This window comes from Apiospora aurea (assembly GCF_038362705.1).
Source record: "Apiospora aurea strain CBS 24483 chromosome Unknown utg000007l_segment0_segment0, whole genome shotgun sequence".
Classification (NCBI taxonomy): domain Eukaryota; kingdom Fungi; phylum Ascomycota; class Sordariomycetes; order Amphisphaeriales; family Apiosporaceae; genus Apiospora; species Apiospora aurea.
In genome coordinates this window covers 1,331,541-1,350,098 of record NW_027117394.1, presented here as the reverse complement: position 1 = coordinate 1,350,098, position 18,558 = coordinate 1,331,541, and the positions used below count along the sequence as shown (strand labels likewise).

General features: G+C 48.9%; 6 protein-coding genes across 6 annotated transcripts; 4 read left to right on the top strand and 2 right to left on the bottom strand.

Annotated features, from left to right (window-relative positions):
- Positions 1-2,025: 2,025 nt before the first annotated feature.
- PG986_010685 (uncharacterized protein) lies at positions 2,026-2,583 on the top strand (the record flags this gene model as incomplete). Its single annotated transcript, XM_066846907.1, has 1 exon — positions 2,026-2,583. One exon carries the CDS (start codon positions 2,026-2,028, stop codon positions 2,581-2,583), a length of 558 nt encoding a protein of 185 aa, XP_066696398.1.
- A 571-nt stretch (positions 2,584-3,154) lies between these two features.
- PG986_010684 (uncharacterized protein) lies at positions 3,155-5,453 on the bottom strand (the record flags this gene model as incomplete). The annotated part of the gene is made up of 5 exons (XM_066846906.1): positions 3,155-3,414; positions 3,464-4,888; positions 4,949-5,050; positions 5,115-5,143; positions 5,218-5,453. The coding sequence occupies 5 exons, from the start codon at positions 5,451-5,453 to the stop codon at positions 3,155-3,157; spliced, it is 2,052 nt and encodes a 683-aa protein (XP_066696397.1).
- Positions 5,454-6,262: 809 nt separating this feature from the next.
- PG986_010683 (NAD dependent epimerase/dehydratase) lies at positions 6,263-7,189 on the bottom strand (the record flags this gene model as incomplete). The annotated part of the gene is made up of 1 exon (XM_066846905.1): positions 6,263-7,189. One exon carries the CDS (start codon positions 7,187-7,189, stop codon positions 6,263-6,265), a length of 927 nt encoding a protein of 308 aa, XP_066696396.1.
- A 2,407-nt stretch (positions 7,190-9,596) lies between these two features.
- On the top strand, positions 9,597-11,828 carry PG986_010682 (uncharacterized protein; the record flags this gene model as incomplete). The annotated part of the gene is made up of 6 exons (XM_066846904.1): positions 9,597-9,832; positions 9,905-10,099; positions 10,231-10,452; positions 10,765-11,448; positions 11,503-11,664; positions 11,729-11,828. The coding sequence occupies 6 exons, from the start codon at positions 9,597-9,599 to the stop codon at positions 11,826-11,828; spliced, it is 1,599 nt and encodes a 532-aa protein (XP_066696395.1).
- Positions 11,829-12,239: 411 nt separating this feature from the next.
- Positions 12,240-14,266, top strand: PG986_010681 (heterokaryon incompatibility protein; the record flags this gene model as incomplete). The annotated part of the gene is made up of 2 exons (XM_066846903.1): positions 12,240-14,119; positions 14,215-14,266. The coding sequence occupies 2 exons, from the start codon at positions 12,240-12,242 to the stop codon at positions 14,264-14,266; spliced, it is 1,932 nt and encodes a 643-aa protein (XP_066696394.1).
- A 684-nt stretch (positions 14,267-14,950) lies between these two features.
- On the top strand, positions 14,951-16,063 carry PG986_010680 (uncharacterized protein; the record flags this gene model as incomplete). The annotated part of the gene is made up of 1 exon (XM_066846902.1): positions 14,951-16,063. The coding sequence occupies one exon, from the start codon at positions 14,951-14,953 to the stop codon at positions 16,061-16,063; it is 1,113 nt and encodes a 370-aa protein (XP_066696393.1).
- Between the last annotated feature and the right edge of the window lie 2,495 nt (positions 16,064-18,558).

The window sequence follows — 18,558 nt, the reverse complement described above, 5'->3', positions numbered from 1 at the left end:
AGAATAAGAGGTATACTATATTATTAATTTAAAAACTTACTATTAGAAATTATAATATTAAATCGAATAAAGAGAATAGGATCCCGATTTAACTTAGTATCTCGCAGAGAACTTTAAAAATACGGTTAAATAATTATAAACCTACTACGAATAAAATCTCGAGGCCTTTAATCCCCCGATACGTTTATAGCATTAACTATAAGCGGCCGAAAACAACACGTTTAATAAGCCACATAAAAATAATAATAAACCGGCCGCCCCTAAAAAGAAAACGGTATAACGAAAAGATCGAAAGAGATAATAATTTAAATAAAGAAATAAGTTTAAGTAGTTATAGTACTAATTTTTTACTTAATATGTCTTAAAACGAGCCATTTTAAAAGAGGGGGGGTAATACTACGGCGCATTTTAAAATAAGCCTTTAATAGCCTTATAAACTAAAATAAGGCAAAGGCATGCGAGAAATAGCCCGAACGCCACCTGACTTTTCCCCACTTATTTAAATAAGGAAATCGTCCCGGCAAGGCTAAACCTTTTCTTTTTTTCCTTATCTTTTTCGGTTTTCCATAATAAAGCAATAACCTATAGCCTTACCTCCCGAATTACTATAATTATAATAATAACCTATTCCCGGTTTTTTTATTATATTATTTTAAGCTTTCCGCGTCGATTAAAAGTAATTACGACTATCTCGAACGAAATTTAGCTTATAAAAAACCCGGTCTCGTCGAAATTATATATATCCTCTTTTTAAATTTTATACTTATTAATTATATTCCGTACGAAAATAAACTACGCGTAATACGCGTCGGGATTTTCGTAAAAGACTCTTTAATAATCGATTTTTCGGTTAAAACGCGTCCGGAAATTTAATTATCGTCGTACGAAATTAAAAGCTTAATTAACGCCGATATATTCCGCGTTATATAAATTAAGTAATTAATTCGCTATATTTTTAATATTACTTATTTAAGGCGAAAATAATCGCGAATTTAAATTAATTATGTATTATACGATTAATTATTTTTCGGAATTCGTAAATTTTTACGTTAACGACTACGTATCTCGTCGTAAAATACTACCGCGACGCCGATAACGTAAAATTATATAAGAAATATTATATATTCGCGTTACGGCTCGTACGCGTAATTTAAGGTTTTTTTAAAGCGCTTAAAGCGCTAATTATATATCGTTCTCTTTTTATTAATTTACTATCGTAAGTAATAAAAGTATAAAACATAAAATATAAATTATACGGAATTAAAAGAAAGTGTTTAATTAAACCGTGTATTTAATTAAACCGTGGATTACGTTAAAGTTTCTATTTAATAAATCCTTAACTTATTTAATTAAATAAAGTTCGCGTTTAATACAAATATACTTGCTATTTTCTCACTTAATTCGACTGCTAATTACCGATAACACGACAACACAATGGTTACTATCCTAGTGCATGAGTATTGGGAAGAACTCTTCACTTAGGTTGAGAACCGACCTTCGAAGAACAGCCTGCCAGTCAACCGTGACCCTTATCCGTTAGGTCCATATTTACGTCTTTGGCTGCATGATTGTCCCCCAAGGCGCGCCGCTCCCACTACGCCAACTTCCACCTTTCCCGCCTCTCACAACGTTCCCACCGCGAGTCCGACTGGTAAAGAGAATCTCCAGTCAGGCAGCCCGCATTCAAGCCCCGGAAAGGGTAGGGATATTGTGTTGTATGGCACCAGCCCACTCAGCTCCAAGAACAGCTTCCCTCGGGGAAGCATTGACGGCGGATCGCGAGGCAGCTCTCACCGAGGGAGTATAAGTGCTGGACCTCAAGCCAGACTGCCAGTCATCGTTTCTTGGGCAACCAGCCTTGCCAGCGTTCGACGTCAATTTCAACCTCTATCTGAGGAGTCCATGGCCGAGTTGGTGAGAGACACCAGCGTGGATCTGTGGCCCAAGCCAGATTGGCTCCAGGCAAGTTGGCCGTCACAAACGATCAGCCATATCACTCTCCGTATTGCACAGGCCCATAGCTACATGTCTGGGGCTGGACCCATAACCGACGAGGCGTTGGAGACGCACCGCTGGAATACGAAACACTCGTGGAGGGTCCCGGTGAAGTTGGTCCTGAACGACGGATATCGAGGGGATTGCATTATGAGCGGCCTGAATTCACCATCTGAAAACAACGGGCCTCCACACATAAACGAGGGACGCGGATTGCAACACTGGAATGCCAAGAGCTACCTCTTTCATCAAAACGGCGACATGGGAGCCGTTATTGGAATAGAGGACAGCGCCCATACACGCAATACCATTGATGTCTGCGAGCTACAGGCTTTGATGAACCTCCTCGACCCACAAACGGTGTATAATCCCAATAAGGCCAAACTCCGCGCCTGGGTGGTCTCTATCAAGACGGGATACTTCCGTGCTCTGGAAGCCTACGTGGACCAGAGCGTCGACCGATTCGCATTCCACGTTTCCATCCTGGACGAGGAGACGTGGGCCGAGCATGCAACAAGGAATCTTGAAAGCACCGACAAGCAATGGAAGTGGCTTCTTTCGTGGGCGTTCGCACAACCCATCAACTGAGAAACGATACTCCGATGTGTTACGGCTCTGTTTTGCTCGCTGATTGCTGCAAGCCACCTACACCGAACCACCTACGCTGAAGCACCTCCTGATCATCCCCTGCCATGAATCGACTGTCACCAACGGACACTCCCACATAAGCAATGCATCTGGATAGGAACCGAGACAAACCATAATAAAGCTATGAAACCACATTGGAATAGATAGCGTTATTAGGGCAATTGATGAAATCCCACGAAAGGTTTCAACTGTGTGATGAGGTGACTGTACCGTAGCAGAGCGAACCGAATAAATGAGCTGCTGAATTGCACACTGTGATATCCGGAAGCAACGATACATCAGGCGGACATCCCATTGACGTTAAGCACTATCAAGAAGATATAATCAACGCTGATAACCTTTACGGCCTGCAGTACCATTTATTACACAGTTTTTCATAATTCAAACCTCCGAGAACTATATTGTGTATCTGGCAGGCAAATTTGTGAATATTTAGTATTCGGCGACGGCTAGGCTGGCTAATGGCAGAATAAGACTAGAGCAATGGGGATGTTGCCTTTTGATACGATGCTTAGTGCGAGCCACGACGAGCAGGTTGCCTCCCTAGAGCACCGGAAAGCGGGAATATAGCAGGCGGCGAAGGCAACTTGCTGCCCCTCCGACGTGCCGTCCGCGGCGTCCTCCTGCGCGAAAGCGACCTCGGGGATATGAGCTCGCTCTCCGCATAGCCCACATCACTCAGGGCATCTAGCTCCTCGATCTCATTCTGAACATCCTCGGGTGGCGGAGCCTGGAAGACGGCCTGGATATCCCCATGCGGGGGAGAACCCGCTGAAATTCCAGCGCAGCAGCGACGATTTTCGTGAGCGATGGTGAAGACTGCCGCCCCAGGCGCTCCGCCTTTCAAAGTAGCCGATAAGGAGCAGGGTCGGCGTGTGGAGGGTACGGATCAGGAAGACATTGACTTCGTGGAACTTGCGCGAGGTCAGGACGGCCTTAAGGGGAAGTAGGAAGAGCAAGGCGAGGAGGTTGAAGGGCGGCGGGTAGGCGAAGATGGCATCACTCTTGACGCCGGCAAAGGTGAGGACGGCGCGTCGAAATTGGATCTCTGCGGGAGCGTCGGCAATGATCTTGGAGAAAATGTTGGTCAAGACGGCGACCATGATGGTGAGGAACAGGGTGTTGCCCAGGAAAGCGAATGCCGTCATGAGGGCCGGACCCAGAATAGGGTGGAACTCGGCGCTATGGTCGATTCCCGTACCGTCCAGGCCGAACCAGATCCAGAGCAGCCACTTGCACACTGTTGCCCAGGCTGGGTTCTCGTCAGGGGCAGAGGCACTGCTATTTAGCCAAAGAAGGGAGAGTAGGAATCCCGTGAAGCACCAGATGGCAAGAAAGGTGACGAGGGTGAAGTCCTTGAGCATTGCATAGATGGAGATGAAGACGATGTTGTCGGGTATTGTCGCAAAGGCAAGTCTTGTTAGTAAGATGGGTGCAGCGACGCAGAGTGCTTGCATGCCATAACCGTCAGCCATGGTCCCCATGGAACCGTCATGCAATCGGCACATGGCGTAAATACCGAAGATGCTAATGAAAGCAATATCCAAGAAGGACCAAAGAGTCTGGGAGTAAACAGCCCATCCGTGATCAATCATGGATGCGAACTCATCGACGCACCAGCCACTAGCATAGATGCAGAACAAATACTCAAAAACCGTTGCTTGGGAGCTACTGCGATGCATCATCGTCAAAATGTAAAGGCATACCAAGACCAGGAACTCGGATAGCTCGATGAAGTTTCGCACGCGAGGTACTGTGAGTCGAGTCTGGTCCAGAAAGGGCGCCTGTCTCGGATCGTAGAGTGAGATGGGACAGCTTTCGTAGTGGTCAGGGAGGATATCGACGAAGCTAATGGGGGTGTACACGACGCGGCCTTCATAGACAGCGTCAATCACCTTCTGGCATGCGAAGGAACTGACGAAGACCTTGCTCTCGGAGATTATGGCCAATTCCAGCGTAGTAAGTCGACGTTCGGGTTCCCCATGGCGTTTCTGTATCGGCCATTGGCGACGCCGATGCTCGATTTCAATGTCTATGGGCGCGCCTTGGAATGGGTCGAACCCGTTGACCAGAATATGCGAGAGAAGAAGCAGACCTATGGGCCCGGAGTGTTCCTCATTAAAACGTCGCAAGATGCGCGTGGCTACCAGCTCACACAATGCAGCGCGAGCGATGCTCACAGTCTGGTGGGCGGTGCTCGACTGCTCGCGGAGGAACTGGATTCGATTGGCTAGAAGACAGTACACTAGCAGCGAGTATCAGTGTGTGTTGGTTGAGTAAGCAATTGAGGTTAGGCGACGACTACCCATCCATGGATCATCCGGGTCGTACAGGCGATTGACGAGGGGCCGGACGACGACGACATTCATTCGAGGTTCTCGCAGCTGGTCGAGCGTGTACGGATCATCTGGGATCGCATCGTTAGGCCGTCGCTAAAGGAGGAACCCAGACCATAGCGTAAGACGGCTTACCCAAAGTGGCTATCACCAGGCGCCGTACACTGGGTTACACAACAGGTCTCAGCGACAGCAGCATGACGGTTGATGGCTGGTGGCGGTAAGTAGAGGACGTTACCGATGTATTGTCTTGTAGACAGAAGGGCTGTCCGCAATACTGCTGCTCCTGCTGCTGCCGGCTCGACTGACATTGTGCCGGCTACCAGGACGGAGGTTGGATGCTGTCTCGAGGTCGATGGAAGACGAGTCGTAGTCCTCGAACCTGGGGTTCTGGCCTGGCTGGGTTGTCGGACTGCCGCTATTGGACCTCCCGAGCTCGAATGATTTGGGGCTAACCAGGTGGAAGTCCGACATGGGTGCTTCGCGCCACAATGCGGAGAAAGCAACAAGTCTTGTCAAATATCAACTTCACCGCAGAACAGGAGAGAGAGAAAAAGAAAACCGATTATATCTAGATCTAAGGGAATATGATTCATTTGTCTCTCTAGAACAACTCAAAGATGGAATCCGTCGGGTGGGAGGAAGAGAAGGAAATCGCTCATGGAAGAGGTGAGGGGTGGAGCAAACGTCACAAGCTTTTGGGTTTCGTTGGTACAGCTGTAGCTACAGCGACAGCGCTGAACATTGAAGTTCGACCACGTTGAGGCGGCTGGAGAGTTCGTCTGATTCACTCCCTGGCAGCCTAACTTTCTCGGCATCTGCGACGGAGCGCAGACCAATCCCGTATTTCGCTATGGAATGGAATGTTTTCGAAGTCCTTTTGGAATATGCATCAGTCTACTCAACCGGCATTTCGACAGTTCGACATGCTCTCTCTACGAGTGAATGCTGAGTTGCGGGAGGCCTCCTCTGCCGGAGCGGGGTTGTAGAAACAGCAAACAGCATGGAATGCACCGCCACACGTCTTGGGATTGGATTCGACCCCAAGTTAGGCGTTCAAGGAGAGGCTTGCCGCCAGTATTCTTATTCGGAAGACCAACATTCCCTCAGTCTCTGAGGCTTTTCGATATGATGATAAGTTTAAATATCTAACACTGCCACCATACGCGTATTGATCATTCAAGATATGAACTGATTTATACATAATGGATGGACATAATGAATATTTGATCCAACTGGACTACCCAACCCCTTGAACGCGACTCAACCTCCATACCTTAACTTTAGCGATTCCGACGCCACCACACTGCCGCCACGACGCCAGCAGCCGGCACGCCCACCATGAGCGAAACCTTGCCGACCATCTTGCCAAACGCCAACCACCACATCAGCCCATGCGCAAACACAAACTGCGACGCATCATTGACATGCGGCAAAGGCTCGTCTGGCACCTCGTGTCCTAAGAACTCGCATAGTGGGCCCCAGCCGTCCTGGACCTTGTACTCGAGAAGCCGATCCTTGGGCACGACGCGGCGTACGTGCGCGTAGTGATCCGCAAAGGCCTGGCGGGCGGGCGTCTCGGACGACGAGAAGTCAGTGATGGTGCGGAACGCGATGGGACACACAAGATCCCGGAACCGCACAAACGGCCCCGCCAGGCTCGGGTCCCAGGCCGCGACCGTCTCCCAGCCGCGCCAGCGGTTGATGGCGCCCGCCGTGGTGTCCATGCTGTGCAGCCAGGGCTCGACGTCGCGCGTCTGCAGCACGATCTTGGCATCCGGATACGCCGCGATCAGCTCCTCAGTAAACAGGTTGCACGGCACGTCGCTGACGCCGTCGTAGTCGCCCAGCAGCTTGTCGAACTCAGCGCGGCCCCACGCGGGCCCCTCGCCGTGGAACTTGGCCTTCAGGGCCTCGCCCCAGAGCGCCAGGTTGGTGCGCGGGCTCATGATGGCGACGGTCATGTGGTACGGGTTGTAGCCCAGCTTCTTGAGGGCGTGGAAGAGCGTCATGGTCCCCGTGCGCGACATGCCGAGGCAGAGCACCCGCATCGGCTTGGTCCGCGTGCCCGGGTGCGAGTCGATGAGGCGTCCGGTCTCGGGGTGCGGCTCTAGGTTGTAGATCTCCTTGACCTTCCGCGCGTCGAAAGTGTCGAGCATTTGGGGCTGTCGCTTGCCGACATGGCCCGTGGTAGTTTTGGCAGTTGGCATCTTTGGTGTCCTTGGTTTGGGGTGTGCTGGTGCTTAGGATTCTCAGGTGAAATCAGCACATCTGATTCGCGTTTACGGGCCCAGATCTCGTAGAAGAGTCGAATTGACAGCACACTCACGCGGCGATATCCTTACTTTTGTGCTCCCCGCTAAGCGTGACGAGCTGAAGAAGATCTGACATGAGCGCCTCTCTGCAACCATGTTTTGACTCCTCCTTGACCCGCTGTACTAGACCAAGTGCTTACTTACTCCACGAACGTAATCTAGTCGCCATAAAATCGTCAGCCCTAATGGTGATGCGAGGCTTGGCTGGCCTAGTAAAGTTGCCGAATGAGGAAAGAGCGGCTGAAAGCCGAATTGCGGCTTTATAGGTATGCGATCGCCGCCAACGGGCTGTGGAGCGCGGCCCAAATTGCCTGTTATAAAGGAAATGCATATAGGCGACATATCGAACCTATTTCTCCGTTTACTTGATTAGAAATGAATATGTTGATTTTCGGTTTTTGCAAAAAATAGGGTGTATAAATTTCAGGCTTTCTAAAAACTATGGGGTATTATGAATGCCTAACTTGAATCGTGGGACACGACTAGATACTCGTACCTACTCTCGACTCATGTATAGCAATATGCGGTAGTGGTCCATATCTCAAATACGCTGGATGCAATGCCGACGTCCGTGGATACGTGTCAACTCGAGGAGGACGGATACCCCTGGAGCTGGCTGAAAAGCAAAAGTCGCCCATTATGATAGGAGTCAGGGCGGCCGGCTGGAAGGATCAAGTATGGAGGCAGCTAACTGCTGAGATGGCGGCCGGGATCTACCAGACGGAGGTATACGACGAATTGGCCACAGCACAGGCAGGCGATATACGCCACAAAGTCTTGCTGACTTAGCATGGAGCTGAAATATATTTGATAGTCGGATCATATGGCATGGACTAGATCAAATAAATCCACCCAGACCATAAGAGTGGTGTAGTTCTCCCTACCAAACTATTGGACGATATCGAGTTGTACGAGGAGAAGAAGGAGAAGAAGGAGAAGAAGAAGAAGAAGGAATATTTAGAGAATCATCCTGATGCTGCCACTGCGCATGAGAACATTCTGTCGAATATGTTGCAAATGACTCGGTGGGGGCCCTGGCAGATCTACCAACGGGCAGATATGCAAACATCCTTCTCCGTCTTGGCGGCTATGTTGCACTCAAAGAATCGTAAGCATGCAGCGGTCGCTGGGGTTCCAAGGGAACCAAATCAGCATACTGCGGATGGGTGGGTATGGAGCCTTGGAAGACATGGATGAAAGAAGATACCCCATGTGGTTATATAAGGCACTGAAGGTGCGCTACCCTGGTCCAGGTCCTCGAAGTGACCTGGAGCCCGAGCATCAATATTGCCCGTCATGTGGCACAAATCACTACGAGACGGCCACCAGGTAACACTATGAAGGGAAAGCTTCTCAAATCAGGTGCCCAGCCAATCAATGTCATGCAAACTGCGGTATTGCCAGCTACTGCCATGGCTATATCTTGTCTGCGGAGAATGGCGCTGGACATGTTTGCCCGCTTGATTGGTCCCAGACAATGGAGAGACACGTGAGACCGTTTGATATATTTTCTTTCTCTAGGTATCTCTGAGGGACTTTCCATAACGCCTACTTTGGGTTTGCTGGGTTTGTTGAAGTTTATGGCGAGATGGGATGCATCTCGTATGGGTCAGGGGTGCGTCGGTTGAGACCGATTTCAACAAAGGACGTAGTGCCGCGCAAACATCCGCATGTGGCCATGTTTTTCCTGACGCTGGGGAAAATCTACAAGGGACCCATGGAATGTGATATGGGCAATCAATACTCGGCATGATTACGTGATTGCCCCGGAGTGGTTGGATGTTTGCCAAGCACTCGCCCAACTTTGGTAGGATACCTATGTAAAGGATTGCACAACAGGCTTTACAATAGTATCGAAGCTTTTTTTTATGCATTTCGGGAAAATTTAAATCATTGCCAGTTCATACTGCCTATTTCCTTTGCAGCCTACGAGCCATTCTGTAAACAAACACAACGATGTCTACCGACAGGCTTTCTGGAAATGTTCAAAACGGTGCCGAGCCAGCCTTCCGGGAAAGCCACCGCATGTCTATTGGTGACCATGGCATGCTGGACTCTACCTAGAGCCTCATCTATCAGCCATCGAACTGCTTCCACGCAAGTTTCTCGCCGTGTTGGAAGGTGTTGGGCCTCCTTCAACACCAGAACAGAAGGAATTGGACTTGCGCCATTGGACCACTCTTTCTGCGATGTACCTGGCGACTTTGCACAACCCGCCCAAGATATGGGAAATGTTGTTACCCCTGGACGCTAGAGAGGGTGTCGTGGACTGGAAGCGAGGTCGAGCCCGATTTCACCGGGAATGCGGCTCCGCGTACGCGTGCCTGGGGAACTACACCGCAGCACACAGTCAATTCAACAACGCTCTGACGTTGCTTGGTATCGGATGGCCGGAAAGGTCGAGGAACTTGCAGGCGGCTTTCCCTATGTGGAGGATTTGGCCAGCAAGGAAGATGAAGAGGAGAGAGATTTGATATACCTCGCAAGAGCCAGAACCGATTTCCTGTGGGGCAACTACGAAGATGCCGTTGGTGATGCGTACGTATAGGGGACACACTCACCGTGAACTGATATTAGAGTACTAACATATGCTGACTTTATCCGTTGCAGCGAGAAAGCACTCAATGGCTTGGATCGGCGATGGGCCCACGACAGCGTCAAGGTTATGCCGTGCAAATCCCTCTACGGGCTTCTACTAGCGCTCAGATCCGAGGTACAGACTGGCCTGGAGATGTGTGAAACAGCCGTTACCATGCTGATTGATGCGCTGGGAGCTGAGCATTCAGACGCTCTTCAGGCCAGGGGGTATTCGGTCCAAACCTATAATTATGATACAATCTCGGTTCAAGGAGGCAGAGCCCGCCCGCCCTATTTCTGAGCGAGACCGCTGCAGCAAAGTTGTGGCGCCAGTCTCCGCACACAATGCGAGAAAATAGCTTGCTTGCAGAGGCTTACCTAGCGAACGGTAAATACGCCTCGGCGGAGAAAGGCCTACAGGAGACCGTGGAAGCGTCCAAAGAGGTCCATGGGAAGTGTCATCCTGAAACAATTCGATACCAGTCACTGCTAGCATTGGCCATGCTCCGTGCCGGGAAGTATAGCGAAGCATTTGAGAGCGCAGAAGAGACACTGTGCAGTCCAATGGGGACATGTTTCGCGTATGACACATGGGGAATGTCCAGTAACATGCAAGACGTGACGACTTTGGCGCATGGCCCCAGGGCTACGAGAAAAGGCATAATGGACGATATTCTGGAGCGCCTGTACTGTGGAACACATTATCGAACATTCGATCATTCTATATTCCTGGCAATCATGGTTGCGGCTCAAGCAAGGCAATGTTTATCGCCCGGATAGTGGAACGACACAGCGGCAAGTATATTACAGGCCGTGGGAGTTGGGGTGAGGTCTCAACATAAGGGCTCCTTCTTGCAAGGTCTGGAATACGAGATGCAAGTTGCCATATGCAGACCCGAAGAGTACAGCGATCATGGACCTTACACCAAAGCTCTGGTCTCTGTAAAGCAGTTCAAGAGGATCCACAGTTACAGGTCTCAAATTCTGGGCAAGGAAAACCCGTCGACAGTATCGGCAAAACGCGACCTCATCGCGTCATGGATCAGACTTGGAAAGTGGGAGGACCCGGATAGCCATTATGATGAAGACGCAGGAGAGGCTTCCAGACAGGACCCAGAACGGTTCCGCCCAGCGCTGGTTGGGGACCTCGACTTGGGTGAAGCCGAGAAAGCGTTGCAAGAGGTCGTCGCCACACACGACGCGCAGTTGGGGCGAGACCACCCGACCACGTTATGGTCTCTATTAGGGCTTTTCACGATGAAAGCAGCATTGACTGAGGACTTTGGCTGCTTACCAAGCATGCTCGACGACGCGCTGCGGCGGGTCCGGAATGAATCCGCACAAAAGGAACGGTTCGTGGAATCGCTCTGTTTTCAATACGCATTCGCCGCTGCAATCTCCCGAGGAGATCCGGTTAAGAGCAGCCATGACCTGAAACTACGTGCTATGGGAATCTTTCGGGACGTCGAATCCGAGCTTCTCACCAACCCGCCGTCCCGTAATTTCAATCTTCTGCGGTGGCTTGTGGGAAATGATATGAGAGAGCTACACCTACAATTCCGAAGTCTGAGAGCCCGGTAAGCTAGACTTCAGTCGGAGGCCGATGTGGCAAGGAGCCTCGGTGATTACAGGGCAGCCGAAAAGGCGCTGGAAGAGTTGTGCCAAATCGGGTGGTCCCTGGACGGCGCAGATCATGCTAACACGGCAGGAGCACACTTATGGCTTGCGGAAATGAAGCTACGGTTCGGGACCAATCATGCCCGAAGGGAAGAGGCGTTGGCTATTTTGGAAAGGTATGTGGACAGCCATACAGAGCGTCTGAGCAAGTTGTATGCTGCATGTGTTATGTTCTCATAGGGCGTCAGCACTACTGGAAGCTTTGCAGACAAGTCGAAAGGGCCTTTGGCGCTTCATGTACTTGGCTCAACAGGCGTCGGAACATGAAGCCGGTGCCTGATTGAATCAGCACCGGGGGTGAGTGAGGGTATGGCCTTTTCAGCATAGATTTCTAGTGGCTATTCTCTAAAAGCTGTATTTGTTACTTACCATTGATTGCTGGTTACTATGGACGGAAAAATGCAGGTAATAATACATCGAATGCATGTTGCTTGACCCCGTCTGTCTGTCAGTGAAGCTGTCGCTACCCCGCAGCGTAGGGCTGTTTGCCTGTTGACAATTAGTACAGTAATTGCCTAACTTGTACCCCGCTGCTTACTGTGTGCGCTGATCCCAATGGCAAAGCCATTCGTTGGCATAGCCCATACACCATTCACTTTTATATCTTACCTAAGTACTTGCCTGAAATTTCAATCCTCCATTGGTATCGTGCATTTATCGATTTTTATTCAAATGATATCGCCACCCAACAATGTCGGATGATGCCTCTTGCGACGTTGAGCAGAAAGCCCAAGCCGTAGCTGCGGGGCAATGGCTGGTCCACCTGTGCCAGAAGGGAGGCGCTCTCGGCCGTGAGCTTACCCCGTTGGAGGAGAAAAAGTTCAACGAGTTCTTTGAGCTGTACGACGACGACGAGACATTCAAACACTACCATATCCAAGCAGTACATCACAGTCTTTCCGGGAAAGACTACAGACTTGCTCAGGCGCTGTTGGCCAAAGATAAAACCAAACGATTGCTGCAGGACGATCCCTTTGCTCTTCAGATTGCCATCAAAGCTGTTCGCATCGAACCCAACTGCCTGCACGAGTCGGTAAAGGAATCCGCGCCACGACTCCTCGACACAGTCAAGCTATTGATAGAGCATGGCGCAGTAGTGAACTCTCTAGATGAGGATGGGAATTCTGCCCTGTTCTATACCTGCGTGCTGGGATACGCTGAGCTATTCAAGCTGCTCTGCGAGTCGGGTGCAGATTTCAGCACCACCCATCAGCGACGTATACCGGAGCAATTGCGTCGACTCAAAGGGGACGATTCGGAAGCGAATGACGCAGCCCCAGACGATGTCAATCTTCTCCAAACCACGCTCGACGCCCTGATTTCACCTCAGAGGATCACCGACTTTAGTTGGATCGGCTACCCTCCCGGCATGAATTACGACTACCACATTTGGAAGCTGGACCTCGAGGCGACGTGGGGCGGTATTGTCCTTGAACTGATGAGGAAGGGGCTAACCTGCGCACCGGACGACCTTGGGCTCGTCAAACTGCTACACGTATCCTGTAATCAAGGCGCACTCGATTTCGTTACACCTCTACTTGAGTTTGGCGCCTCCATCAACGTGCCTGACTGCCGTCTGATTGCCGAAACTGGTCGCGAGCAAGGCGCTTGCAACGGGACCGCTCTACACGCTGCCGCCGCCAATTGGCAAATCTCAACGGCACAGCTACTGTTGCAGCATGGAGCAGATACCCAAACAACGAGCGCGTGCCGCAGTTACAATGCGTCACAGGACCTGACACCGGTGGGTCTTGCGCTCACTAGAGTGAACGGAAATGACGAAGATAAAATCTGCACGGCGCTGGAGTTCTGCGAGATGATGATGCAGGCCAAGACATCGCTTGACGAGAAGGATTATTTGAAGGTCCTCAACTTCTGCGCACAGCGGGGTCGTCTTGATTTTCTACGTCAGCTGTTACAAAGAGGAGTCCGACCATCAAACATGCCCGACACAAGCAGTCTTGACGTGGTCCTTCTGCTCTTAGAACACGGTGTCAAGATAGACCCCCGAGATCTACAAAGGAAGGCTGTGGAGCGCAGTAGGCTGGCAATACTCCGTTGGAGTGTCAGCCAGCACGGTGGCTTGCTTCCATCTGATCCGGAGGGCTGGGGAGCAATAATCTTCCGGGTGGCCAGAAGGCGACCTTTGGCTACGGAGATGCTGGAGTTTCTGACTTCCGAGTACCCCGGCCCGCATGTCGATTCCGTGTTGCAGATACGACGCGACGGGAAATCAGACTCGACACTTGAAAAGACCAACTTGCTACAGATTGTACTTGGAGTCGAACGTGTGGAGGCCGTCAAGGTTGCTCTGGACGCCGGTGCCGATCCAAGATGCCCAGGCTTGCCTGAAGATGCCCTGACGGCATTCCAGAGGATGATAAGGGGAAGCAACATGATTGTTCGCCCAGACGACTCTCTACAAATCATCCGGTTACTTCAGGACAAAATGCTCTATGGAACATTGTGGACTCCACCCTCTGTAACAGAAACAAGAGCCAAGTCAGAGGAAGTTATCGACACACAGAAGAGGATGTGGGATGCGAGAATCGAGAGGCTTGTGCAATCCAGGTGCGAAATACCCACCTTGCAAAGCTTGAAGTTGTCCCAAAGTCAACATGCAGATGCCATCACTCTTGAGACTCGGCATACCTACCCTTATGAAGATCTGACTGGCACAAGCTCCATGCGCCTACTCGAACTTTTACCATCATCTAGCCGAACAAGCCCTATAGAGGGTCGGTTAGTTCACTCGGATATCACCCATCAGCCTCAATACGAAGCTCTATCTTACCTCTGGGGAGATCCTGCCATGGAATGTTCGGTCTCTATGGACGGCCACCCCGTTTCGATCACGCAAAATCTCCATTCAGCTCTCGTTCATCTCCGGCATGAGATAGAGGTACGCAAACTCTGGATTGATGCTCTCTGCATAAACCAAAGGAACACCTCGGAGCGCAACCAGCAAGTAGTCATCATGGGAGACATATATCGGCGTGCGACGCAAGTCTTGGTCTGGCTGGGCGAGGCTGCCGACGATTCCCGTCTCGTATTTACTCGTATCAATGAGGTAAACGACGGTATCATGAATAGGGTGCAACCGACGGAACAGGAGCGCCGGGCGTGGAAGGCTTTGATCACGAGGCCGTGGTTCTTCCGAACTTGGGTTATCCAGGAGGTGGCACTCAACAGGCGGAAAACCATCATAATATGCGGGGATGATTCGGCGCGTTGGTTGGACCTAGGATCATCTAGAAGTGATATATCCGGTGGTGCGTCCGGGCTAGGGGGGCACGAGGCCATGCGAAGACCAACGCATACCATCCGATCGGTGGCGTAGACTTCAACAGCCGTATCTATTATCTGCGTTTGATGGAACCAGGGCACCACCCAGTGGACATCATGCGTTATAGCCGGATGTGTCAATCGAGCGACATGAAGGATAGGGTTTACGGTGTGTTGGGCCTGTTTGAGCCTGGCTTTATGACCATCGACTACAAGCTGCCCGTGGAGGAGATATTTCGGCGTTTTGTGGAGGCTTCCATCAAACTCAAGGGTGAACTATCCATCCTGCAATCGAACGGATCTCAGCGACACTTGTCGTCTCTGCCTTCCTGGGTCCCTGATCTCTCCAGCACCACACCCCTCGGCACTCTTCCCACGACCTATTTTTCCGATACCTGCAGCCGATGTGACGAGTTCACCTTACGCCAAGCCGATGGTTCAGTCACTACCATTGCCACGACTGGATTTCCCAAGAAGATACTCCCAGGCCTGGAGTTTAGAGCTGACGGTGCACTTGTGGTGCGCGGGAAACTAGTCGACACCATCACCGCCATCGGCCCGGAGCTCCCATCGGGAATCGCCTATGCTCCCAAGCGTTACCAGGAGGGCGCCGAGGCAGAGCCCTGTTCATTCGCCCACGTATTCCGGGAGTGGGAGTCGCTGGCTGCGTCCCTCATCCCGACCTGGGGCCGCTTCCTCCCGAGCTCCGTGACCGACGCCTTCGCAACGACGCTCAACGCCGACCAGGGCGAGCTGGGCGACACGTGGGGCCGCCCCGACCGCGCCTTCTGCGAGCACATGGAGGGCTTCGCGCAGTGGTACCGCCTGTGCGGCACGGGCGTGCTCGAGGCCGCGGACCCGTCGGGGTACCTGCGCGACGTCGAGTTCTTCATGCACTGGGCCGGCACCGAGGCCAAGCACGCGGCGGATTCCCTCGCCGAGGGAAAGCTCCCCTCCCGCTTGCGATGGTACAGGAAGGATGTGGAGTATACCATTTATGATCGGCGCTTCTACGTGACCGAGGGCGGGTCCATGGGGTTGGCGGCGCCGGGGGCGCGGGTGGGAGACCGGATCGCGTTTATACCGGGGGCGTACCAGCCGTTTGTGTTGCGGAAGGGTGAGGAAGGGGAGAGTTGGACTATGCATGGGGATTGCTACTTGTATGGATTGGATGTGTTCGCTCTGTTCCGGGATGATCAGCATCTGGTGGAAGAGTTTGTCATTCGGTAAAGACTGCTCTAGTATACGTGGCAAGATGGCTAAGACGTCGACCATGCTGGCAATCCAGCTCGGTGCAGCTGTGTTCTTCGTAGCCTTGAACGCCTCACTCATAACATGACTACTCATTGCGTACCCTGTTAACTACCGCGGCGAAGCGAGTATTATCTAGTTGTGTGGTATTTGTCGAAATTCGGAGTAACACCGAGTGCAAGCTGGCTGGATCAGGGGCACTTGTTTTAGAACCCGTCTAACAAAGAAGCTGCGTCACACAACCTTATCTTGGTGAGCATGTTGTCCACGGAGCGTGATACAGGCAATTAAGACTCGGTATTGGTCATACGGCTACAAAGAAGCGGTAGGATGTTTGCTCATTTTCTCGCCTTCGCTGCTACTATAAATGACATCGCAGAAATTACAGGAACTTACTGACGATTGGGCCATGGCATACTCCCCTTGTAAGCCATAATTATATAATGTAACTATGCAATGGCCACAAGGACATCCACAACATTGATACTACTATAAACATGCCGTGGCCCTTCCCATTAATACAGCAGATGGATTGGGGCTCCCAGTACTGGGCCTATGTCTCTTTGCTCTACTTGTCAAGCACTAAATCCGACCCAAGCTCTAAGATGCAACCCCTAATGGCTGCCCCCCCTTTTAGTGACACACCTAAAATAGATATAAAAATTAATAACATCAGTAATAAATAGGTTAATTAAGCAACGCACACTGAATTTTAAGGGCTGTTTTAGCTTATATATATTATAATAAAGTTACCTTTATTACTAGCTCGATTTATATTACTTTCCACCACTTTATTAACGCCTCTTTTCGGCTTTTTTTTAACCTTTTTTTTAATGTTTTTTTAAACCTTTTTAATATTTATTATATATATAAAGCTTTTATTAAGGTTTTTATTAATTTTTTTTTAAAAAACTTTTATTTTCTTTAAATTTACTTTTAAACCGGCCTTTTTTTACTTTAACTAGCCGATTTAACCCGTTAAATTATTGCTACGGCGCACCTTAAAATAAGCCTTTAATAGCCTTGCCAACTAAAGTGGGGCAAGGGCATGTGAGAGATGGCCCGAGCGTCACCTGATTTTTCCCCACTTATTTAAATAAGGAAATCGTCCCGGTAAGGCTAAACCTTTTCTTTTTTTCCCCTATCTTTTTCGGTTTTTTATAATAAAGTAATAATTTATAGCTTTGCCTCCCGAATTATTATAATTATAATATTACCGAAAAAGATTTAATTTATTAAGCCTGGGAAAGCCTTACGAATATCCTACCTTTTTAAAAACTAGAACCTAGATTAATTTCGATTAAATAAAGTAATTAATTAAAATAGCCGCCGGCTTAAAAAACGCGATGCGCGCGTAGAATAAGCCCGTAAATCGGTGCGTTTTAATATCGACGATATTAACCGCTTCTTTATAAACTTAAAAAAACGTACCGCGCGAGACTCCCTATTAATTAAATACGTATCCTTTATTTATTTTAATATAAACCCGATAAACGTAAATAATTAAAACGTTACTACCGGGCGCGAAGGCAAGGATTTATTATTCGATATTAAAAGCGATTTAAAATAAGAAATTACCGCCCCCGAATTATTTTATTAACTATATTAAGTCGAGGTTAAATTTAAACTACGAACGCTCTTCTTTTTTAATAATTTCTTTAACGTTATAAACGAAAGTATCGAGAAAAAGATTAAACGATTAACTATTATATATAATTTTTACTATAATACCCCCGCGATATTTTTCGTAGTTTTTATCGAGACCGCGAAAACCTAATAGCTTAAACGCGAAGGCTTAATCGTTAAAAAATATTTTAATAAAATATATAAAGAAAACCTGACCGTTATGTAAAAGAAGTTTAAATTACGAACCTTTCTTATAATAAGCTTTAAAAATTAAGCCTTTAACTTAATAAAAATCTTTAAAAACTTTAATATTAACTTAAAAAAGAGCTATATATAAATTACCGTTTTCGGCGAAAAGGATTTAAATAACGACATTAATTAAAAAAATAGTTAAGATAAAGAATTAAATAAAGACGGTAAGCTTATTAAAAAAGAGAAAGATTTTATACTAATCGTCGTAAAAAAAACGAGGAAATTTAGTAATTAAATTAATATATCGTTAATCTCTTAATCCGAAACCGAGAAATCTCGGTTTAAATAAAAGGGACGACCCGTACCGGCGTTACGTCGCTTAATAGTTTTAAGCGAAGCATTAAAATATTCGACCCCTCTCTATTCACTAATAAAAAGGATTTTAAAGTTAAGTTCGACTATTAGTTTATAACCTTAAAGGGTAAATTAAAAACGAATATTAACTATTACCTTACCGATAAAGATAAATATACCTATATTATTAGCCGGGTTAACGGTAAAGCCGTTAAAAACTTACACCTTTTCGTTATTAATAAATAGGATAACCCTTTAATTAAAACTTTTAAAGACCTCCTAAATTATTTATATAAATAATA